This window comes from Metopolophium dirhodum, chromosome 5 (assembly GCF_019925205.1).
Source record: "Metopolophium dirhodum isolate CAU chromosome 5, ASM1992520v1, whole genome shotgun sequence".
Classification (NCBI taxonomy): Eukaryota; Metazoa; Arthropoda; class Insecta; order Hemiptera; family Aphididae; genus Metopolophium; species Metopolophium dirhodum.
The window spans coordinates 3,269,212-3,297,137 of record NC_083564.1 but is presented as its reverse complement, the minus strand read 5'-3'; the positions used below and the strand labels follow the sequence as shown (position 1 = coordinate 3,297,137).

The following is a 27,926-nucleotide window of genomic DNA, read 5'->3' as shown; positions in this document are numbered from 1 at the left end:
GACACGTTTCCGCACGCGGATGAGATAGAAAGTTTCCTGTTGAATAAGGTGCATGGTAGATGTGGGGTTTGCAGGGTTGGGCGTAGTTCCGGTATGGAAAACACCGGCCGATCCGATAAACAGAATCTACGACTACTTTAGTCAGCTTTATATAAATAAATATATACATATTATAAATGTTTAATCGTGGTCTAAATCACAATTTTGCTGTACTGCAGATACCAGAATTATAATAAAAGAAGTTTTGAGAAGAGTGTACGGCGTGTTTCTCTTTTCAAATCAATAAAATTATCGTTACGCGTAAGCCGGTGTCAAAATAAAGAATAATATTAAGTAGAAATAAAAAGAGAATTATATTCTCGTACTATTATTTAAAACTAAAAATGAAGAAAAATGTTGGTGTATTTATTTTAGTTTAAACATATTATTATAACATATTTATTCATGGATAATATGTAATATGTATATTGTAATTCAAATTATAATACTTTAAACTTTTAAGTCATATTTAATTTCACCTTTTGTTTTTAAAATTCTTGAAACTTGTTAATTACTTAATTTTAACGTGTATACTGTATATGTATAAAGTATATATATTATGTGGGTAACTCTTCGGTATTTAAATAAATTAATAATATTAAATATGTGTTACTATATTTACAATGCAATGTTATTTATAAATGTATCAAATTTACGCTTATTAATTTTATCATTACGTCTATGAATTTTAGAAAGGTGAAAAAGCATGAATGCTACATTACCCTTTTGTAGTGATTGTATTAACTAGGTATGTATTGCTTAACAGTAGGTACTCACCTGAAAAAAAAACAAATAATTTATTAATAAATGTAATTTTATAAGTAGCACGAAGTAAAAAATATATTATAATATTCAAAACAAATATACTAGTGTATTCTTCTATACATTTTTTAATGTCGGTAGATATTTTTCAATTGTGTTGATATTAATAAGTTCAAAATCTCAAATGAAATTAACTGAGTATATCCCTATTAGTTGTTATATTGTATACAAAGACTTGAGAGGATGGTCAGTGCACTGTGTGCATTCGCTTTTCTGCAGAACATGGATAAAACGCATTCACAAAAAATCATTGTTTTTGAATAATCTTATAGTAAAATTACCCAAGAAAAAAACTATAGAGAACAATTTTGTTTGAAGGTATGGTATATCTATCTATTCGTCTTAAAACAGTTTAATATAAATTTAAATATACAGTTTTTTTTTAATAATAATAAAATTTATAACCGTTAAGTATGTCAAACCTTAAAAAAATCATCAATTATTATTCTAATATATGATTTTACCCTAAGATTACTCAAAAATCATAAAAAAACGTTTCTACTTTAATGCATTTAATCTTTGTTGCGCCTGGGAGAGAAAATAAATATTGCACTGACATCCCTCTTAAATCTTAATATTATGTAAATGGTGTTTATTTTGTAATAAAGATGGTCGTTTTTATTATTATTATTATTATTATTAATAATTTGAAAAATATCAAGTGATGAATGATAATACTTGGCAGAATAGTATTAGAATACATCCGATATTATTGCCTATTGTTGTTCTTAATTATATAATATACCTGTTGTAATTTTATTCACGACCAGATATAGAGACATTTCATCCAATGATAAATATTTAAAAAAAAATTAAATTATCATATAAATGTTTTGAATGAATCACTTCTTATACTTGTTATAATATAATGATTAGTACCTCCGTAAAATAAATTGAAATAAAATTACAGTTTGTTTTCTGAACATTTTTAGCAATGATGCCGATAAAGTATTATGAAAAAAATATAAAAGTATTCAAGAGTACTCATACGTGACTTGAAACTAAAAAAAAAAGAAAAAGAAAAGTTAACGGTCAGAGGCTTCATAGTGTTTGTTCTTTCACATGTTTAAATTAGATTATCTAAATTATAAGGGTGTTTGGAACGCCCCGTGAGAATATTATGACCTGCCAGTAAATGTAGGTATACCCAGTAGATACCCTCAACTACGTAACAAGTACTTATTCTGTCTTATTCTAGTCTTATTCTGCTGAACAATAGAATAATTTTCCAAAACAAATACTTTTTTGATATTATACCAAATTATTCAATAAGTGTAATAAAATATTTACGAGTTATTTTATTATATTATAATTTCATTGAGGAACCTATAGTGATGGATAGTATCAATTTATATATTTAAACTCTGATGATATGACAGTAAAATAGTATTAATATTTTAATATACATAATATAAGTATATTTAGGTACTGTTTTAAATAAACATAGTGCTAACAAAATATTTTAAACATTATTTAATACTATGTTACGTTAACTCCAGTTGATTTAATGTTAAAATGATAGCATATATTTACTGGAATAGATAGGTACTATACTATTACATTACTAGCCTATTGTTATTGTTATCATTATATTATATATTTTTATAGTTTATATTTAGGAACTATGTAATATTTTTATCGCTGAAGATTGCATGACAAATTCTATCGGTAAAAAGTGCCGCTAAAAATCTAAACAAATAAAGTTATACAAATTAAATACAATTACTTGATACGTGATTCAAATATATTATTAAGTTTGTTATTGAAAAATATATATATTGTTGTTAGTTTCGAACTTTAAGTGTAAAGTCTACACAATTATAAACCTATAGATTGGGGGACGGAGTGGCCGAGTGGTCTAAGGCGTCGGTTGTGACGCAGCCGACGCCGGCTCGATCCCTTGGTCACGGGCGGCATTTTTCTTCGAGCAAGTCAAGGTATCTGGAGAACAAGTGCCGCAATCCCCCACCCGGGCATGGCAGATACCTACGGGTGCCCAATCAAAAACTCTGCCAAATCCAACAAATACGTGCCCCCCCCCTACCGACATTAAAACGTACAATACAGCTAATGGCCATAGATGCCGGGCTTAAGATAAAAAAAAAAAAAATCTATAGATCATACAATTAATATCAAGAGTAATATTATCGTTTGTATACACAATATATTATAATTTATTGTAATAAAAGTATGTAAACTATTTTCGATTCTAAACAAAATGTGAGAACGATATTATTTAAAAATATTTTTTGCTGATTCTCTATGCTTATTAAATAACTAATTGCCAAAATAAATATATAGCACTTATATTTGTGACAAAAGATACTTGCTGAAAATTCAATACGAAAACAAATATATATATAATATATTATATAATCTCTATTCATTTAATTATTTTGTACATAATATGTATTACATTTTGTACGTATTTACTATCATATATTGATTTATATCCCGTGTTGTAACAAAAAAATAAAAATATTATACCTACGATATTATCCAAAAATATATTTTTAAATTTCCTACCTAAATAGGGTTTTTAATTTAATGTATTATGCTCGTGAGTTATGATATTTGCATGGCTTTAAAAATAATGTTACATATAATTAATATTGTCAATACAATTTATAAGGTACGAACATGGTAATAATAAGCGAAGTGGTTTTACTGGGTATAATTATAATTATAGATTCTGAGTGGAACGATGAATGTGTTGATTTTACAATGATGTGTGTTTTTGTTTTTATTTTTTATTTTATTTTTATTTTTGTGTCCGTCATCACTCTTTAGGATAATAAAAATGCTTAGATTTTCTTCAACAGTATCTTTTCTGGTGGGAAAGTGAATCTAGTTGGTACTTTAGGCTCCTAGTATATTGTTTTAAAGGCAGATTAAAAAAATTAAAAACTCATAATCACAATTTTTTTTATAAGCATTTAAAGTTCAAATATTAACAAAATACGTAAAAATGACGAAATTTTGCAAACTATTTTGAGTTAGAAATTCATAAAAAATTTCCTTTTTAAATCTAAGTTTTGAAAATGTAATACAAGATTCCTCATAAATTTGTCTACCTTTATCAAAAAAAAAAAAAAATGTTTTCTAGAAAGTCAAATCGTACCTGTGGATCTTTATTATTTCTTAATTGCTATTATAACTACTTATGAGGAACTTTTCATTCATTTTTCAAGTTCTTTGACCCAAGGAATACAATTTTATTGACATTCATAAAATAAAAAACTAAAAAATGTTTAAATTTCAAACGTATACAATATAATTTAAAACTAGTCGAAACATTTTAAAAATATATTCATGACGTAAACAAAATTATCGAATAAATATTTGATAAAAATGTCAAGTACCTACGGTTAATAGTTTTTGAAAAACAATAAAATAAGAAAATCTTTGTACGAGAATTTACTAATTTATGGGTGAATATCCAATGTCTAACTTTAAACGTTCGTAAAAAATTAATTTGACTTTCCAGCAAACTCTTTATTTTTGTTAAATGGGTTCAATCAACAACAAAAGTATTGAATTATTATTTTCATATTTTTTACCGATAATTTAAACAATCTCGTTAACTAGGTAATTTGCTTCTTAACGTTATCTAAATACACGAAAGTTAATTTAAAATTAATTAACTTGTTTGTGTTTGCCAACTTTCTTACAACAGAAAGTGAAAAGTTTCAAAACAATCTTCATTCCTGACATTACCGAATAATTGCTTGTGATTTATGATGATTATAGAAATAAGGTACAATTATTATTTAATTACTCTTACCTATATATTTTCTTAATATACTCCCAATCAAAATAAACTACATAGAATATTTTTAAAATTGTCCACGTGGTCCTAATTTTTCCCGATTTGTACACTACAAATAGTAAAAACTACAGATGAAAAGACTTTATTTTTTTTGTTTTTTTTTTTACCATAAACCTAGAAAACACAAGAAGATAGTGTTGTAAACTGTTCAAAATATAATTACTTAAGTGAAGTACGCCGTGTGATTAAATACGGTTAGGAGCCTATAGTTTATAAACTCTTTGCTGGTTTTATAAAGGATGACATCATATCATATTATATTCTGTACCATTAAAGGCCTATCTGCTAAGGCTTATTCTCAATAATAAATAAATAAATATATATTTAACATGTAGAATTTAGTTGTAGATATATGTATACGTGAGATTGGGATAACAACAAGTGATAACGTAATATTATAAAAATCGTCAAAACTCTTTATTCTGTAAAAATAGAAAATATCATACGTGTTCAATACCTGAGCTCGCGGTTTTTTTTTGGAATCAAAACAGTCTTTACACTTCAAGTTGAATCAAGTTCAAATTTATTACTTACATGATAAAAAATATATAACCTGTCTTGTGTCTACACAATGGGCAAAAGATCAACAGACAAAATTGATGTTCTAGAAGGATTTTTGTGAAGTATGAACATATTATTCAATCATTGTGATGAGAAAAAAAATGTTAAGTTTCGTTCGTTTGGAAAAATAATGCATTCAAATGTAACCTTTCTACATAAAATATTAAAATGTCATGTGTAAAAAGATTTTTTTCTTTTTTAAGTCTGTCAACTGAACATTTTTTTTTTTTAGTAAAATGTTTTTCTATTTATCCCCTAATAACTTCAAATCTAAAAACACCATTTGTGTGATTTAAATTTTGAGTTAAAGCAATAGTATATTATATTCAAATTTACTACGTAAATAGCTTTTACATTATAGTATTTAAATGTGATTCATTTAAAATTATTATACCCACCTACTTATGCTTACTTACTTAAAATTACATAATTTAAAATAACATACAATCGTTATCAATAATAATTATTGGTTTGGATAAATTAAAATATATTAATATATTGTAATGTTTAAATAGATTGTCGTAGTCATATAAACGTTTTGATACAATATGAGTGATATAACGGAGAAAAGCATATAAATAAAAGGCCAAGAATTACTGCTTTCGTTTGTACAAATACAATGATGTGTATATTGTCTCCCTCGACGTCAAACTACGCGTCATAGATCATCACATAATATCATAATAGTGTTAAATAACGCAGGACACACTTTTGAATTTTTGAACAAATTATAAAATTATATAGCTAGGTAACGGTGATTTTTAATACAATTTGTACGTTCTTTATATTCGTAAATGTTTATAACAATTAAAAAAAAATCGAGACAAAATTAAATTTTAATTTTCTAAATTTAAGTATTCTACATTTCAAGTTTGTTTCTGTTCGTATACAACTCCAGTACTATTTAATTGTAACCTATATTGTAGTAATAATGTATATTAATGATTTTCTAGACGATTTCACTATACATATTATTTCTTATACGATGACATAATAAACCGAGTAGTTTCATGTTGATTTTGTCATATTAGTTATACAGTTATAATAATTTTGTTTTTATTTTGTAAAACCCAATAACTATTTGATAAAACTAGACTATCTTCCAAAAAAAAATCTGTCAACACACATCCTAATAATTTTGTAACCATAAATATTATAAACCCTACAATGAACGTAAATACAAGTGACGATGCGACGGTATACATAATATTATTATGTGTCCGTGCACAATATAATCCGCGATGCATTGGTCGGATTTTCAGGTCCAGTGACCTAAATTAATAATTGCTTACGAAATCTTCCAACCTTTAACTAGTATCTCAGTTCCAAAACATTACATATTATAGAAAGACGTACCAAACCTCGAAAACCGTATTTTATTTATAAGCTTATGACACTCGAGTCACGTTGAATCACACTCACGTCGCGCGTATGCTGCTATATAATATTATGTGTTGTCGTGGCAACAGCGATTTTTATTTTTCCTTATCCCGTTAACAATGGAGAAATAATGTAATATTTGGCTTTACTACTACTACTGATGCTGGGGGGAGGGGGTAGTTTAGGGAGGGGTTGGGCAAGCTTCTTGTTTGTCACCGCACGCATTCACTTAAATCCACCGCCGCCACCACCACCACCTGCAGAAAATCAGCGTCTCATCCACAGGTCGGCGAGCGATCAGTAGCGGTGGCTGTAGGATTTATTCTTAAGCCCTCGTGAGTCGTTATAACAATATATCCTCTACACTTTCATCAGTTTAATAATTGTCATGACACACAACCCTCCCCCCACTCTTGCACAACTATTTGTTCAGTTAATCATAGAATAAATTCACACAATATATGTATTGGTATAATAATGTTTAATTCATTCACCAATCCCATAGTGGGATTGACCCTTAGAGGTTTTGTCACCTATTTCATCTTACATTTTATATCTGTAATTTAAAATATCTAAAAATAAAATATACAAAACTTTTTTTTAAATATTAAATAGTTTTAAGTATTAAATTAATAATAATACCTAGGTAATTTTTTTTGGTTGCCATAGTAATGTACTGTTATGTGAACGATATAAATAGACAAAACTTTTATTATAATAGAGAGATATACAAGTAAACCCGTGACAAAAAGTTAGGTGTTAGGGTTTTATCGTCTGACTATAAACTAATAAATAAATAAATTAAATATATATATTAAATATTGTTATTATGTAAACTTAAAATTATAAATTGTGATCCAGGCCAGCTAAATTAGAGTAGTACCATGGTAAACAAATTTTACTAGATGAAGGATAATAATTCAATGTTATTAGCTTTTAGATTCTGAGCGAAGCGATGAATGTATCGATTTTACAATGAAGTGTGTTTTTTCTTTTATTTTTTTTTTTGTGTCTGTCATCACCTTTTAGGACAGTAAAAGTGCTTGGATTTTCTTCAACAGTAACTTTTCTGATAGTAAAGTGAATTTAGTTGGTACTTTGGGGGGTCAAAAGTAAAAATTTCTCAGTATTTTTCAAACGCGACGTGAAAAACAAAAGAAAAATTAAGGAAAAACGGGAATTTTTACGCAAAATCTGTTTTTGAGACAATCGATTTTGGTTTTTGGTGCAACTCTAAAACAAATGACCGTAGGGACATGAAATTTTGACTGAATGTTTATATTAGCATTTTCTATGTACCATAAAATTTACAAAATATTTTGACTCTTTTTGAGCTGTTTACGGCCATTGTCAGTTTTCAATTTTTTTAGTTTTTTTTTCTATAAATATCAATAAAATTTTATCTGTTGAGTAAAAAAGCTTGAAAATTTAATAGAAGGCTCCTAGGTTGTTTCAAAGGCAGATGAAATGGATTTAATTTAATGAGATGAATTTAATAATTATTTTGTAGTTAAAAATTTATAAAATGTTCAACTTTTATAGCTAAGGATTGAAAATTGAAAACAAGGCTCCACGTAAATAGGTTATATATAAATTACTTTATTCACAATAATATCATCAAATATACTTGGTAATATCATAGACTGACTGACTGACTTTCGCTCAGAATCGTTTTTTTTATACAATGATATTATAATTCAAATTTAACACCATCCATTACAGTGACCCACTTGTAACCTACTGTACAGCAGAGCGACATCCACTTACCCGCCTTTTATTTATTGTACCTCACCAATTCATAAAAACAATTAATATTTACAGGTACCTTTTTATAATTTTTAAATTTTCATACAATTCATACTACCAAATCATATATTTTAAATTGTGATTTTATTCAACGCCAAAACACGAGTGGTCGTGACGAATTCGAGGTGGTGAGATATATGTCTCGAGAGGTTCAAAATAATAGTCCACAATGCCACTGACTTTTTTATATTCATCATTTTTTTATTTTCAAATTATTTTTACTTAAAAATTAAATAATTATAAAATGGCCTAACTAAATTGTGTTCTATATTATTTACGACTCTATGTACGTAATTTTTTCTTAACGGTATTGCAGTAATTTATTTACAAATATACTTAAGCCTGTTGATTTTTTGAATTTTCATGAGAATCAGAATAGTTTTACAAATTTATCAATAGGTGGTTACGATTATAAATATACATATACCTAAATGTTTTTATTTGTTTTAAAGTAATAGGAAATAATGTTAATTTTAGAAAACTGGCTGAAATAAAAATAAATATATTACGTTATATTATAATATATAAATAAAGTGAGCAAGTAATATGTATATTTAATAGGTACTCGAATCAGATGGTGTGGGGGGCTCATCACACTACGTATTTCATTTATTTATGTATAGGTAGTCCCTCCAAGTCAAAAACGGAATTTTCACCTATGTCACGTTACTACTTTTTGTACACCTGTATCGCTGTGTAATGCGATCACCTTGTCTCATAAATATCGTGTTTTTAAGTGAACTGACTAGGGTATGGCTGAATGGCTCATTATTATAGGTATTATTTTGATTGTAAAATACTTTATCAGTTAACTGTAATAATGACGTGGCGCCGTTGTCGTTAAGCATGGGATTCTGAGTGCAATAAATAAACGTGTCCCCATTCAACTATTTTTGCAACCTACATTACCTGTCTGGGTTTCCAGTAATTTATTTATAAAGTCGAATTTTTCTGAAAAAAAGGCCCATACTAACGATTTTAACTACCTGGTGAGTATTCACACTGGGTAATATTTTCCGAACTGTATATCACATCTAAATGGTGTTAGTTATTAATAGAAGATAATGATAATAATATCTGAGTATGGGAACGCTAGTTTCAATAATTGGCCACGCGGACTTCTTTATTTGTATTTTTTTTTTTTCGCTAAATGGTACGTGAAATAATAAATAATATTATTCTTTTGGACGCAATACTGTCAGTTTGTAATTGTTCGGCTTACATCCGTACATTACATTATGTTTATTATATTACTTTGATATACAAACAATAATATTACTGCAGTCGTACTATTATTATTAACGCAATAGGTTATTTGCAGAGAAGGATTTTAACGAAACGGAAAATATAATCAAACATGATACGCACATATTGTATTTCACCCAAACGACACTAAAGTAACGAATTTATTAAATTTCTGATTTTTTTGAATATTTTTAAGTATACTTGAGGACCATATTTTTCAAATCCTTGGCATTTTTATGCATTTTAATGAATTTTTTGTGGCAATACAAACTTGTTTTCAACGAGAACCTTTTGTTTTACTGAAAATTGCTAAGGAGTTGTTTTTTTCCAAAATATTGATGTTTAGAAATCGAAATTCAAACGAGTAGTTCTTATAGATGTTTTAAGTACTAAGAATAGTAGTCTACGATATAATATATTATTTTGAAGATATGGGTGCTATAATTTTAAAATTATAAACATTAATATTGATTTATTACAATTTTATAATTTTTTAAAAGTGTTTTAGCCTATATTAAATATTAAAACTATTTCATTTTTTTAAAAAATCATTATTAAGGACTAATTGTCTTAAAAAATAAAGTTTAATTAGTTATAACTCAAAAAGTACTAATTTGATATAAATTTAGATGCATGAACATTTACAAAAAAAACATACAATTATTGATCTCAAATAAAATATAGGGGGGTTTTTGTATGAAGAAAAGAAATTTGTATCTTCACAAGACACTCTTTGAGTGGTAAAAACAATCGAAGTATTTAAAAACATGATCTTTAAGTATACGTATTTAAAAATTAAAAAATCACAATTTGAATAAATGAATAATTAAAGGATAATCCTAAGGATAATATATGGTGGGGCGATCCGTAATCATGCTTGGTGAAAACGCATATGCAATATGCGTTGACCACCATGCAGTCGCAAACAAGTAAAAACTGAATGATATAACTATAACGAACTTATTATATTATTATTAGATAACTTTAATGTTTTAATAAAATATAAAAATATATAGGTATCTATAATTGATAAGAACAAAAGCTATCACAAAGTTAGTTAGTTATAGGCTACAGTTAGTACTTACATTTGTCAGCTATTTATGTTGCACCCTTTAGGTATATAATAATTAATATATCTATTAATAACTGTTCTAATGGAAAAAAAATCGGAATTTTTGGGCATTCCACGACGCGTGGTCTGGTCTCACCTTTAAAACAAGCTCCACTTCCGTAGAATTATTATGGTTTGGTAGGTACGCCACGGACTGCCGTAATTGTATAATAATATAATGCTGTAGATATTATTCACTATCGATCTACATAATAATTAACATTATCATGAATATGCATATTGTGTATATTATATACGTATGTATGTATGTATGTATGTATGTATGTATGTATGTAAGTATATACTATGTATGTATAGTGTATTAGTGTATATATATATATGATGTACCTATTGTAGCTCTATATATTATATAATATAATATATTAGGTATACAAATATTCAGTGTACATCGAATCCATGTTGAGTATCCCAACAACAACCCGACCAAAAATAATATTATGGTATACGCATGCTATTGTATAACAATAAGATCATATGGTGCAAGTGTCAACCGTGTTATGGTAGAAACCGAAACCTTTGGAATATTATATAAATCAATCCTTCTCAAAAACGCTATGTAGTTACTTATACAAAAAATACATTAAACATATATTTTTATTTTAAATACAATCTGTAAGCGTATTATTTTGTTTCCAATAGTTATATAATATGGTGAGCAATTATAATATACTGAGTAATTCATAAATCATGCTAACCTCCCTTTTTTCTTCAATAATTAAGTTATTCAAAATCTGAATTTTGGAATCATTAAATATACTTTAAGACCAAATTTTCAAGTTGTTGATAATTTTGTATACTATTTAATGAGTTCCAAATGAATATACAAACATCTCATTTTCAAATGAGAAGTAACCATTTCTACTGTAAATTATATAGTAGATAATATTTATAAAAATTATGACGTATTAAAATTAAAATTCAAACAAGTAATTTTTTAATAATTAGTTAAATTTATTTAAATAACTTTATAACTTTATTCAATATTAAAGGGGAAAAAATGGAGATTATAAATCATCATGTAAGGTGAATTCAGAGTTACCCTGAATAGACATTATATAATTATATAAATATGTCTTCCGGTGACAACATTATATTATCGTTTGATTTTCTTTAAAACATCTGAACTGGACACATAAATAGGGTGTTGTACTGAGGACATTATAATTTAACTTCAGTCATCTAGCGAAGGATGTATGTCAAGATATTAATTTCCAAAAAAAATGATTCTTTACGGTAAATGCGTTTAAAAGTGGCTTATTATACGAGTATTAGGTACTTAAGTGTAGTGTATTATAGTTTGATCGTATATATGTATCTAATATTATATTAACTTGAAAAAAAATTCAAATGAATTAATTGCTTTGTATATTTAACACGATTGTACATCAAATATTATTTTATGTAAGTATTTGTGTGAGTGTTATTCATTTAATAACAATAATAGTACCTTTTTAAGTACCTACATTTCATATTTAAAATAATTTTAGAGGTGAACTGATGAATTTTATTTATTCAAGTCTTGTACATGACTAAAACGTAAAGCTAGTTATTACTTACTATACTTTTATAGCACAGGCTGTTGAAAATATTTTAGAGATGTACAAATAAAAACCTAAATAACCGTGAGTTTAGTGAACATTTTAACCGAATATACGGGACAATTTTATATTTTAAGTAACCCTGTAGCTTTTTATCAATATTAAAACTAGGTTCTCAAATCTCAAATAGCCCAGTACCGCACAACTTGAAAAAAAGCACGAAAAAGCTATTTCCCCGCAGCTAAAACGTACGCTGTTAGTTTGGCAGTAGTCACCGCAAGAAACTGTATGACATATTTCCACGTCCATTTTGTTCTTACATACCTAACGCAGTGTAAAGTATTGCGCAAACATACACATCAACATCAATGCATAATATACAGGGTAATTTACCAAGTATGCTCACCCACATTTTTTATTCAATAGTGCAGTTATTCAAAAACTGACTTTTAGAGTTTTGAATTATAATTAAAAACCGTATTTTCAGATTATTGAGACGATATACGAACTTCCGTTTTTAAAACGAAAACCACCCTTTTCTACTGTACATTAAGGCGAATAATTTTTCCGAAATTAACGAAGTTTTAAAATCGAAATTTGAACGAGTAGTTTTTGAGTTATTTACACTTTATGTAGGTACGTAGGAGGGGGGAAGGTACTTAATTGAAAAACCCTTTGCCACAGGACACTCCTTAATAATTAGTAAAAACAGATCTCAAAAATTGGAAAATGTAGTCTTTGAGAACCTACCTATGTTTAAGAATTCTAAAAATCAGACTTAGAATAAATGATTTATTAAAGGAAAAAGCGGGGATGAGCATGCTACGTGAAACGCCCTCTGCAGCATATTTTACGATATACAATGCATAGGTATTTATGAATAATATTTAAATTCACTGTATTATAGGTGTGTAGGTGTTTCAGTGTTCGAACTGAAGTGGGAAAATGCACATCATTCCTGGTGATATTTTATGTGGGAGAAATATCGAATAACTAATCAGAGATTACATGGATATTATCACATACAAAAGTATGGAAAACCCGCATCTTAGTTTTATTAATTTTTTTTATAAAATTCATAATAATATAATTATTAGTATTGGTATGTATATTATATATTATCAACATGACGACATATCGTTCTACTGTCGATTTGCTTGTATACTATTTTTTATTAATATTGGCATAACTTAGGTTATTAGCTTACATTATTAGCTTACACAATGCTAAATATTAATGAATAATGATTAATATGGTTGAACACAATGGTTTTTCTAGATTAAATTGTACATATCAATATGTTTGAGAAATGAGATGGTTTTGTTGATGTTGTGTTCAATTGGGCTGAGGGCTTCAAAGAATATGTCAAACAATCATATGATTTTTCTAGTTTCCATATGGTTTTCTAGTTTTGACAATACACAAAGAGGTGCTTTACTGTAAGAGGATCTCCACAGATTTGGACCAGTATTGGTTCTTATCTACACATAAGATGGCCGTGGGATCTATACGTAATCTGTTTATAATAATTACTTCATCTTTGCCTTTGAATGAATGAGAATTATTTAGTATGTGGTCAAATTTTTGATTTCTATGAGTTTTTTATTTGGTGTACGCCTTCGAATTCCCATAAATTGGTACAATATAGGTGCTAACAGTGTACATTATTATGTTACCTACTTAATATATGAAAAATTACAACCTTATAAAAACCACATAACGAAAAATATAACAAAATTTCAATAATTTGTATATCACAAAGAAACAAATGAATGAAGTAATAAATGCAAATGATATTGTTCAAACGTGTTAAGGAAATTATTCAGTTATATTCAATTTTAATATACATAATATATAAGAGTATAACAAAATATGAAAGGACATGAATGCGCCTACAATCATATCCGAGATATCACTTGAAACATTAATTTGTGAAATAACAACTAAGCATTTTCGGGCAAAGAGTCTGCACATAAATCATTTAAGTACAATAATTAATAGCACAACACTAGTATGTTCGGCCACGGTGATACTCTATAGTTTATTTGATATAACGATTTCCGTTTTCAAAACCACGTTTATTATAATAAATATACAAACAACGTGCAATTCGAGTATATTATGAAAATGTTTAATTTCGGTAATTTTTAAATGGTCTATTGTCACATAAAAACGGGTAACTAACTATCGTAAATTCATTTAAAATACAGCAAAACGTCTGTATAAAAAACTCTCATTTTAATTGAACGGAATTTTCAAAAAATTATTCGTTTAAAAATAATTCATAAAAAAATTGGTTGGTTATGCGGATCATCGCATTAATACATTGCCCACTTTATACTCATAATATTATACACGTATAATAAATACATGATATAGATGATGTTATTATAGAAATTCAAAATAGGTACTATCTCATCGATCATAGTGATTAGACATAAAATAAATGTTGGACTAGAGATTTTTCTTTAGAATCTTTATTTTCAAAATTATTCCGTGTAAGAAACGCATATTATGTTTCGAATGTCTGTGCAACTGTTTTATTGAAATATTTCACCGCTTTTCTCAAAAGTCTAGGAGAAACTTGAATATAGTACTACAATAAATATACATATACAATACGTAGGTATTATTTATTTAAATAAATAAAAACAAAAACTTTTATGTTTATAAAATTAATTTTTGTTTTAATACCTACTGAGAACATGTTTAATTCTTAAATAATATGTTTAAATCATTAATATTATTTAGTTTTGTTTGGGTGAATCTGCTGCGAGACGATTTTTATTTTCTTTACAGTTACGCCATGGCCCGTTTAGAACACCACTTCACTTTCTATTATCTACTCGCCCTGCACAAAATACCCTCGCCATTGTACACAAGTTAAACATTTCAAAACATATTATATTAGATTCATCAAATTTACTAACACCCTGGTTGGAAACGTATACATGATGCAACTTTACCCACATACGCCTCACAACCTGCAATACATCCATGACAAATGATTTATAGGTATCGTTCGTATGTAAACTGTAAGGTTTAAACACAATGTTTATTCAGATTTTACCTTTGATTTTTGAACTACAAACATGGCGTTAAAGCCTACGAATTTAAGATTTGTTGATTTTTATTGTTGAGCAAGTAGGTATATAGTTAGGTTTTTACACTTGTAAAAATTCTCAGCAGTCTTCACTTATTTTTTCATTACTTTCGCGCGCACATTTTATACTGATAACGTCCACGTTGTTGAATAGAACAAGGCTGGCTATAGGTATACATCTCAACTGACATGGACTGTATATTAACTATCGTTTTGTAAACGATCCTTTATTATGAGTATTGCAGTAAATTTTGACGATTGTGACGGCACTTAAATTCCTTGTATAGTAAGTGGTACCAGGTCGTGTAGAAAAATCTCATATATTTTGACTCGTCGAAGCACATTTTTGGCAAACCAATTCTATTGTATTTACGCGGATTTGACGTATAATCACACTTTCAAGTAGTATATTTTGTACGTTTTATTCAAAAACCTTGTGAAAAAAATAGAATTTTATCCAAAACAATCGAGAAAATAATTATATTTATAATTATAATTAATATTTTAATTTTAAAGATTCTATAATCTGTACATTTAGAAACCAAAATTTTAATTAAGAAATGAAAAATAATTTTTTGGCCATACTTTTTTTTTTAAATTTCGTATAATATAAACACAATAAAATATAAAATATATAAATACAATTATCTACTTATTTAAGCCGAAGCTTGTTATGAAGTAGAGAGTTAACATTCAACAATCTGAAGTTGGAATAAGAAAGATAACTTAAAATTAAAAATAAAATAGGAAAGAATGATTACAGTTTAGACAATAAGATACAAATATATAGGAAAAAATATCATAGCTAATTCTAGACGAAACTTCGTATCAACCTAAAACCATGCATACGTATAGGTGTTCAATAAAAATTTATATTAATAATTAAAACCAAAATGAAAAAATTAGAAAATAACCATTGATACACTACTTTTCTCTTATCAAACAAACCGGAGTGAATATTTTTCTTTGAGGTAAGCGGCATTTGGTTGAAAAAATTTGGATCCTATACTTAGTGTCGTATAAGCGTTAACGATACGCAGATAGTTTCAGATATTATGACTTATGAATAGTTTTGGTGACGTCCGCAAAAAGTTGTATTTTATCGGGTATTTTATAAACAGTAAAATAAGTAACATACATTAAAATATTATATTTCATCTGCCGGTATGCAAGATTCACGTTTTTTTTTCCTATGCATTAGTTTTAATGCATACCTTTAATATTATACTAAAATACAAAAATGTCTTAAATTTTAACTGTATAATTTATTTATATTTTATTCGCTGTAGATCTTTGATATCGATTCAGAAATGAACCAAGCTTCTGAATTAATACTGGCTTGATATAAACATATTGTGTTCGAGTGTTTCAAAATACTTAAGCTGTTTTTCTTACTTCTATGTTCGTTTTACTGATGATATTTCAGTAATAAAATGCAAATAATTATTGTTCAAATAATTTAATTTAATATGGAAATCATAAGTTTATATTTATATGTTTATTTTCCACTTCAGTTAAAATGTCTCCGCACTTTATAGAACTACTGAATGTTGCAACAGCTTTGGGCATTTAGATTGGTCTTGTATAAACCACTAAAATATTCATTATAGGTATAATGTATATAGTAATGCTTAAATAATTTGTACTTTGTTCTTCTAGTTGGTTTTTTTTATTTGATACAAATTACTATGAAAACTGTTTTGTTAGTTTTACAATAATATAATAAAATTGTAGTATTTACTTTTTTTATTGATTTTATAACGATCTCTTTTTTTAAGTTTTACATTTTTGTTGTTGTAAATATTGGGATTTATTTTAAAAATTTGATATTTGATATCGATGGTTGATATGCTTTAGAGAGACAATTTTTGACAATCCTTAGATTTTTTAATTATTTTTTACAGAAAATGTTGAACTCTATATAATATTATGAAATACGGGTAACCAAGAAAAACACTTTTTTACATTATGTTACAGCTATTTAATAATCCTAGATATTTAATATTTAATGGATTTACTTATTTAGATTTTTTTATTGATAAACTCGTGAAATAACATTTTTTTTAAATTTAATTTGTCTTATCCTTAACAAAAATATTTTAACTATGGACACTTACTTAAAATATCCCAAACATCTTGAGTAACTTTTTAGTTTATTTTAATATAATTTGTATTTTTTTCAAAAGAAATAAAACTTTATGTTTACTAAAATAGTTATCACTCAACTATATTAATTTCTATATTAATACAATATTTTGAAAATATTTACTCTTAAATTTACGACTTTTTAAAGTTTTAAAATGTTCTATATATACCTATATAATAATTTATAATTAACCTAGTTTTGTTTAGAGTTTTTTTCACAATATGCAATGTTATTAAATTTGAATAATAAAAACAATAAGACAGTAATACAGTACCTACTGCTATAGTGGTAATTTAAATTGTATCCGTCAGTATTTTAATTATGTAGTACATATTGTACTTTGCGTATTGTACTTACCATATTGTACCCAGTGTTTAGCATGTAGCATAAAATTGACCCAGATCAAATTATCCCCATTTTTAATTGAGTTGAAGTACCTATGTACAAAAATGGGCAAACTTTTTAACGGAGGGCTAAAAAGTAAAAACAAAAATGTATGGCGGTCAAACGAATTACATAGGTAAGTACCTAAATTATTTATGTTTTGTATCGTGTCCATTTATTTTGTAATATAAAATCATATCTCGTGGGCCGTATCGAGATCAGTCGTGCTACAAATTTGGTCCACGGGACGTAGTTTGCCGCTCCCCGATATAGGACACAGTTTTCCCATTTAAAATATAATATTAAATACTATATGTGTAAGAAAAAATAATGTTGTAGTATTATTTTAATACTAATTTCCTTTACAATTGAATTATTGTTTAAATAAATATTTGAAAAGTTGTGCAATTCTTAGAGATACTAAAGTGTCACATTTTCAGAAATTATTTAACATTAACTATATAGAAAACTAGTATCGTGAAAAATAGCATCTTAGGTGGCCCCGTAGTCTTGTAACTCGTGGTTAAAGCTAAATACGTATCATTATCATACATATTTATAAGAATACGAGGAAAAAATAATAGAAATATATTCATAAATACTTCTAGGTATCGATGATATTTCTAGAAACCATTCACGGAATACTAGCAAAGCAGCGTGAAACGCGAATGATTAGTGGAAAAAAAAATTTTAATTACGGTTTGAGGGTATTTACTATTTACATACTATACAGAAGAACCATTGAACTGGGTGAAATTAATTTCATACCGTTTTGGTATTGTGCGACGGTGTGGCGGTGGAGGTGACGGTAGGGGTGACTCGGAAAACGACATTGTTATTTATGATCGAAATGAAACAACATTCTGAGAAAAAAATAACACCAAAAGTCGCAACAATAATAATAATAATAATAATGAGATATTAACGTACAAGAAACTTTTATCGGACTTCTCGGGTTAAATAAATTCTTGAAAGTATATTATATATTAAGTAAAAGTTGTATTGTTATTGAAACTATATTGAGTTGCCTACAACAAACTATATTTCGTTTCTAGTCAGAAGAGCCCTGCAGAGGTCGATCGTTTGCCACCAACTTTTAAGAACAACACAATTTGCTTTTAAACTGAATAGTATTATTAATTACTAATTAGCTATGTATTATAATTATACATATACATATTAATTTAAAACAAGTATTTAAAGGAACCTATATTATAATATAAGAAATGGAATGATATAAAGATTGGTACATAATTTATAATATTGATTACGTGACCTTTAAGTTTAATTTGATTTATATTATTATTATCGGACTGTAAGTATTATGCAAAACTATAAATACTTAAATTTTAATATTTTTATAATTTTTTTTTTTATTATTTCATTTATTATTTCATTATAAAATATGCTGAGTGAAATAATATTATCTTTAATTAATATTATTTACTTAAACTAAAATGGGTGCCACGGATATTACTTATGCAGGTATCCATATCTGCCTTGCTTTACAATTAATTGAGATCCAAAAATATAATGTCTTCATTTTTAAATGTACCTATATCCTACGGCTATACGAGTTATAACTATTTTAATGAATGGCACTACATTTTAGTTGTCATTAACATAATATTAAATGGGACAAGTGTAGGTAGGTACTAAGTAAAGACGATATATTGAATGTATGATACTATTATCTACAAAGCAATCTACTTATATTAAATGTGTTGATTTCTTAATCAACTTTAAGATATAGTTTCATATATTATAATTTATTATTTATGGTATAATATGATCAGTGTACCGTTTTTTTATAGATGGGAATACCTTGGAATATCTATTGAATGAAAAACAATAATTGTTATATTATGATGACTAAAAATAAATCATAATTAATTAGCACCTATTATAATTTTCAAATTATTTTCAAATAATATATATATTGTTCATAGTTAATAATATTATAATTTATGATTAAGTTATAAAAACATAATATACAAATATTGTTCAATGCAATCTTAGGGTTGATTAATAAAATACATTTTTTATATTATGTATAATATTGTAATGGTCGTATTTTTTATTCTATTGCTCATATTTTATAAACAATTTATTTTGGTTATATTTATCTTTTAAGTAACTGTCTTGCTTATATATTTACTAAAAAATATTTGTAGGGGCAAGTATAAAAAATAAATGTATGTCCTGATGTATGTATTATAGGTACTAACGTGTTTAAAGAAAAAAGTTTAAGTAGTTTTATATTCAGTTAAAATAATATTAAATTAAATTTTAATGAAGTACCCTTATGTGTTATTAAAAAAAATAGATTCAATATGACTATTCATTTAATTTTAAAATAAATCAATAACATCAACAGATGCTTAAATAATTTGTTTAATTTGTTCTTCTATTGTTTGTGTTGTATACATACAATTTTCATTAAGCTTAAAATAATATGAATTTCTAAAAGTAAAAATTAAAATAAACTGATAAATATTATATTTAGGTAGTTGAAATCCAAAAAACCTGTGTTATATTATAGAAGCGATCAATCGTATATATCTTACCTTGGGAATTGGCTATAGCGATTATCCAAAAGCACAGAGCGCTTAACTGTAGAAATCCGGCAGTCACTGTACACATGTCGTATGATCCTTATTTATTTATTTTTTTAGTCCGGACGTACAACTTTCATCGGAAAATCCGTCATGCCCAAATGATAATAACGATAATAATAATAAACGATGATGAAAAATCACATGATAAATAAATTCGTTTAAAAAAACAAACAGACGAGAAATTAAAATAAAATAACACGGAATAATATATTTATCGATACGGGCCACGCGAATATTATTTTATTTCGACGTACGAACTCGCGTCCGGCACTGATACGGTACGGTGTGCGGACTATAATATTATAATATTATTTTGGTTTCAAAACGAATTTTCGTTTTCACTCGGCAACGGACGGAAAATCGCACCGGCAACGGCGGCCGTTACACACACTACGGGGATTTGTGATTCACTAGCCGACTGTGCCGGTCTCTGCGTTTGACGCCGCCCGAACGTGGGATAGTTTCTCGATTCTGCGCTCCGGTTCGCGACCTCCGAACGCTAAAAACAACACACTGCACCGTCGTGGTGGTCACCCCCCGAACGTACACGCGAGACATAGATACGGATAAAAAATAATTGCGTCGCTCCGGCGTGTTCGGTGATAATAATTATCATCTGTTACATTTAAATTCCCGACGCCCTGTGTTCTTGTAGTGGACGTTGTTCGATTGATAACAAAATATTAATCAATTTGTGATTTGTGATTCGCAATAGCCGACTGTGCCGGTCTCCGCGTTTGACGCCGCCCGAACCTGAGATAGTTTCTCGATTCTGCGCTCCGGTTCGCGACCTCCGAACGCTAAAAACAACACACTGCACCGTAGTGGTGGTCACCCCCCGAACGTACGTACACGCGAGACATAGATACGGATAAAAAATAATTGCGTCGCTCCGGCGTGTTCGGTGATAATAATTATCATCTGTTACATTTAAATTCCCGACGCCCTGTGTTCTTGTAGTGGACGTTGTTCGATTGATAACAAAATATTAATCAATTTGTGATTTGTGATTCGCAATAGCCGACTGTGCCGGTCTCCGCGTTTGACGCCGCCCGAACCTGAGATAGTTTCTCGATTCTGCGCTCCGGTTCGCGACCTCCGAACGCTAAAAACAACACACTGCACCGTAGTGGTGGTCACCCCCCGAACGTACGTACACGCGAGACATAGATACGGATAAAAAATAATTGCGTCGCTCCGGCGTGTTCGGTGATAATAATTATCATCTGTTACATTTAAATTCCCGACGCCCTGTGTTCTTGTAGTGGACGTTGTTCGATTGATAACAAAATATTAATCAATTTGTGATTTGTGATTCGCAATAGCCGACTGTGCCGGTCTCCGCGTTTGACGCCGCCCGAACCTGAGATAGTTTCTCGATTCTGCGCTCCGGTTCGCGACCTCCGAACGCTAAAAACAACACACTGCACCGTCGTGGTGGTCACCCACCGAACGTACACGCGAGACATAGATACGGATAAAAAAAAATTGCGTCGCTCAGGCGCGCGTGTTCAGTAATATTAATTATTATCTGTTACATTTAAATTCCCGACTGTAGAATAATATTATTACTCTATGTTCCTAACGCACGACTGTGTTCTTGTAGTTGTTATCGTTTGATTGATAATAAAATTAATCCGTCACAATATTGTTACTGTAATATTAACTCATCGCGGGTGAATATAATATTGTTAAACGGCCGATACACGACATGTGGATGATATTTAAAAAAAAAATATTACGACGTGTAGCTGCAGCTGCAGTGCCTATTGAACTTTGTGTTTTAACTTTTATCCTTTCCACTACCACGTTATGATCGGATAGAGATATCCAATTTTAGTAGGTAAAAAGCTTTTTTCCATAGAATTCTTTCGAGATTGATTTTATGCCATCCTAGTAAAAGTTTTTGGTTTTTAATTTTTATCGGAAAGAACATTGTTGATAATAAATTTTTTTTTTCCATATTGCGTAAAACGAAAATACCCATATTTTGGGGTTGGCTACACTGTTCTAGGATAAAATTGATCACAGTAGATGACAAAAACTGTATACATTTATTATACATCACAGACTTGATTTTTCTTTAACGGCTCATATTATAATTTATTATATGATAACAGGTAAGACATGGTAACATGGCTAACTGTTTAACTGATTCGTGGGTTTTAAATGTTCGTTGGTTTTTAAAATAATTATATACCACACACACTGATTATAAGTTATAACTATGATACATACTAATATTATATCGTATTATGTATACCTACTGATTTCGATCAAAATACTCCGTAACTCGTAAGTACCTACATATTATATTATTATGAATTGAATAATTATAAAAGTAAACGGTGGTGCTAGCATACCCAAAAGTTGTGCCATAGAGATATTTTATAGTTTTTAATATAAGTAATGGTCTAAACATTTACGAAGAATACAAATAAAACATAGGTAATTTAAATAACTCAAATTATCAGTTACCTAATAATAATCTAATTGTGACCAAAATCGTATTCAAAAATATTTCAAATTCGTTCAACGTATTACCTGCTAGTAATTTCATTATAAGAACAACTCACAAAACGGTTTCAAATTATTATTAGTTCATTATTACCACTTTGAACATTACGAGTTTTACTTTAAGTAACTAGGTAAGTACTTTCGTACAGGGTAAACACGCGTACTTATTAGAACATTGGAAGTAATTAGAACGATGCTCTGTTTAAAACTTGAAGCAATGTAATACATTATTTTTCACTAGGTATCCATGGGTACTTGTTAAAAATACATTTGAAAATCATTTGAAATGTTTGAACAAAAATGTATGCAACTACATTACCGGGCGGAAATATGACATTTCCAAATACCATGTATTTAAATACGAGGATAAATGCATTTCAAAAATTATTTCAAATGGTCAAATGTTAAAATTTAGACACTTCGGTATAATTGATGGCTTTTGACACGGCTCTTCTGATCGAATGAGGTATTTAATAATGTTCCAAGTATAACATAATATTATTTTGAAGAATGCTATTACTCGTGTAAATACGCGATTGTTGAAATATTGCACATGCCGGAAACCGCGTTGTAAGTACCTACTTTTATTTTCATCGGGTATTATATATTTAATATCATAATTCATAATATTGTGTGTATAATGTTTCATAATTATAATGAGTCCGACCGTGTCGGGTTTAAATTTTAGATTATATTATTTTAGACCACCGTGCAGAGCCGGTGAGTTATTTTAAACTATGTGGTACCTATCTCACATCCTATGTCCACAATCACCCCCTGCACACAGCTGGACGATCCACGTCATATTAAATTACTTAAGTTTTTCCGCCACCTATCTAAGTATACTAAGTACTCACTTTATTAAAATACTTAAATACTATAATCAATGTATTTTGAGTTATATTATTTTGCCTTTCACAATATTTTTTACACTGTTTTCAATTGTATATTAGTATAATTTATAGGTACTTATTATTCGTCATAAATGTATTATTAGACTCGTGTGTGTCCTGGCCAACTCCTGTACGACATCAAATAAATAAATAATTAGTGTAGACACACCTGAATATACCGGTTACCTACCAGTTCACATGAAAATGATTAAGCGTGGTACATAGGTAGCTGCAGTAGGTAACCTATACTATACCCGTCCCGCGAGGATTTACGCATACATTTTTCATAAATCTGTTTTTTTTTTTTATTAGACTCACAGACTAGGACTTAATATATTTTATTTTTAATCAAATTCATTTTTTTGGTAATTTTTTTTTTTTTTTTGAAACATTTGAAGAGTGACATTTTATAGAGTTTCATTTTCTGAAAATGTTTACCTTTCAAAATTTTATTTTCAAAAATATCATCATTTTTAATCATTTTTTTAGTTTTTAGGTAAAACAGCAAAAAGCCGGTTTTTGTCCGGGCAGGCTCACGGTTAATGCGTATATTCTCACGGGACACTCTGTATAGGTTAGGTCAGCGTGCGTGGTTCATTGGCTATCGTACGTACTCAAAATGCAAATTTTGGTGGAGCGCCGTTTTAACGTTATAAGTTCTAAATCACTAATTATTGAATACTAATTGTATATTCGAATGGCGAATATGTAGAGACAATGTATATCATAAAAGTAAATATTGTTTCGTGGTATCCATTTTGGTCTATGCATTGTCTTTGTGGACAATTTTTTTCACGTTCAAGTAGTTATAAATAACAACTTTATGTGCTTTTTAGTTGGTATTCATAAACGCATTTTTTAATGCATTTGCTTGAATTTAGGGTTATTTTTCTAGATTATTTAGGTTGCTTCGGTAAAAACTGTACTTAAAATTGAAAGTTCCCTACGAGCTTTTAGATCAGGACTGAAAGGGGCTGTAGATATTATAAACAAATATTATAGTTATAAAACACCCAGACATTTTTAGTGGATACCATCCCGAATTTTTCGTTACCGTTGTACAACCGTACATCATAGCACATTTGTGTTCAACAGAACCGATTTCATATTATTATCTTTAATATTAGAGTGAATCAACCTATAATCAAAATTAAAGCTAAGAAAATTATCTGTGTTTGAAACTTGGCCCTTTACGATATTTCAATTTTAAGTGAGTTATGAGCATTTCTATAATGTAATATTTTACATACTCATAAAAGTCATAACTCAATACATTATTCACTCTGGTTTGTTAGCAGCTTCTGCTCACCTAGCACTCAGTGCAGATTATATTATATTATTAATATGATATATGTTTAAAGTTTACGTGTGTGTGTGGTGCAGCATTTATATAAATATTTAAATAATTATATTGAAAATCGTGAATAATTTATAATTATGGCATCAGTCGAATTCCTCCAAATTTTACCATAGGCATTTGTATATTTTATGTAGTTTTATTTTAATGCGAAATAATTATAATTAGGTAGTATTAAGTCTATATATCTAACCGTTGGAAATAAATAAATAATTAATAATCAGTATTTATTGATATGATATAAAGAATAAGGACACGTTATTATTGTTTTATATTATTAACATAACCCAACCAGTTAAATATGAAAAAAATGTATGAAAAGTAACTGATTAGCGGCAGTGATTATTTAAATCAATTCAATCTAAGAAACTAGTATATTATATTCTAACTGGTATATTATTTTTTGTTCAACCATACTTAAACTTAACTATATTACCTAACTGAAGATAAATATTGAAACTTTCAAGTATTGAGAATGTTTAAAGCGATTCTGTATATAGGTATATATCCCGGTTTCAACTTGTTTATCTCTTCGAAGCACGTACTGCAGGATAAGTGGTATAATAATAATATATAATACAATAATTCTACGATAATAGTTCTAATTCGTAACAACTAACAGATAATTTGCTATAAACGTTATCTGAGATTTTGACCAATTAATTTTGGCTATTGATATCGTTGTCCCACTTGTTTCGTATACCTATATTGTATACTATTTAGTTCAAATATTTACATTATTACTTACAATAAATAAATAAGTATTATATTTTTTAATTCGTACCTTAAATGTCTTAAAAGATAAAACAAAATCAATCGTACGAAGTAGTAAATTATTAATTGTGCGTAGAACTTTACTTATCTAAATATAATATATTTATATTTAGCCCCATTCATTTTTACATTTAAATAACCATTTTTACAATATGAGCTCCATGTAAAATGCCGTGGTTTAAACTTTAGATAAACGTTATTCTGCAGTTTAACCTTTTCGATACCTACTATAAGTTTCTTATTTTGTATTCAACTTTATATTTTAGCCTGCAAAGGTCGTTTTTTAATGTAAAAATCTGGATACTCGTTTAAAAACGTTGATATTGGTTTATAAATTACACTGTAAACAAACTAATTTAGTTAATTAATAACTTTACAAAGTTTTTAAAATATCACGGTTGCAGGCCAGTCGATAAAAAAAAATTAAAAATAAATAGAATGGTAAAATAAGAAGGGTATATAGTTAAACGTTTATTTCTGGGAATTTTCTATCTGGGGTCTTTCATTGTATACCATTTTCCATAAAATTCGTTCAGTGGTGCGTCGTATAAATTAAAAACGTTAAAAGTGAATAATGGTGCTTGTGTGATTGGATCGAACAATGACTAGAATAAATTACCCCAAGAGAACTGAACATGTTTATGTATTGGTGTTAAATAAGAATGCATCACTAAAAAAAAAAAAAAAAATGTTGAAAAAAAAAGAAATGTAATCGGTCAATTATCCGAGATGAACTGTCTACGGACAGTAAATTTAATATTTATACTTACAGAAACATTATTACATATTTGATTAACGTAAATGTATCAAAACAATTTTTATAATTTTAAAAATCGTATAAGGATTTCGTAACAAATTATTCGGTGTTATTATAATATATTATTATTATACCCTATAGTAACTTCTACATCGTAGTTAAAGGTGTTCAATGGTCATCAATATTAAAATAATATTATACCTACGCAAATGTACCTATATCATAAAAAAATAATAATATTATAAAATATTTACCTCTCAACTGTTCGATTTTTATTTTTAATTAATATCTAAATGCGTTCGATTTTATCAAATGAAATATTTTTATGATAAAGAATATACAATCTCAAACTCGGAGGTCTATTACACTATAGCGTTATGGATATATTTTTTTGGTTTTTTATCGTACCTATCTATATTATACTTATATTTTTCCATGTTCACATAATCACATAACATAACTTTATCAATTGTATCTGTTTTTTGTTTAATGTAAAATAATACTCACAATGTATTGTTATTAATATAACGTTTAAAATAAGGAAATTTGCTTATAAAATTGTTTTTTTTTTCGAAAACACAGTTTGGAGGAAAATATATTTGTGAATATATTTGTGTGAATTATACCTCTCAACAACTGTAAAAAAGTATTCTGCATATACTGTTGTTCAATCAATACACTTGATGAGATCTTTTTTTTTTTAAATTTTCTATTATGTTCATTGGATATGACGAGAAACTCAGATTTTATATGTTGTGTCGCCATAATTACATACATAGACGGTTAATATTAAATTTGAAATTATCCGTCGTCGACGTATGTGTTTGAAAATTCCATTCTTTCATTTTTAAGTTGATTTCAACATTAAAAAGTTCGGTATCTAATATTATTTTAAATCTCACATTAAGCTGGTAAACACATGTGCATATACCTGATTTAAAACTATAAATTAAATTATAGAAGTTTTTTTTTTATTTAAGTTGAAGCCGTCTTATTATAGGACCATTGGCTAATTATACTTAAAT

The 27,926-nt window shown here is 27.9% G+C and overlaps 1 protein-coding gene across 1 annotated transcript in view; it reads right to left on the bottom strand.

The window, feature by feature from the left end:
• The window catches only part of LOC132945872 (inactive tyrosine-protein kinase 7), a 244,087-nt gene extending 223,083 nt beyond the window's left edge, over window positions 1-21,004 (bottom strand). The window contains exon 1 of the mRNA XM_061015671.1: window positions 20,553-21,004. Within this exon, the coding sequence (XP_060871654.1) occupies window positions 20,553-20,628 (76 nt within the window). The 5' untranslated portion in view covers window positions 20,629-21,004. The remainder of the gene's footprint in view (window positions 1-20,552) is intronic.
• Between the last annotated feature and the right edge of the window lie 6,922 nt (window positions 21,005-27,926).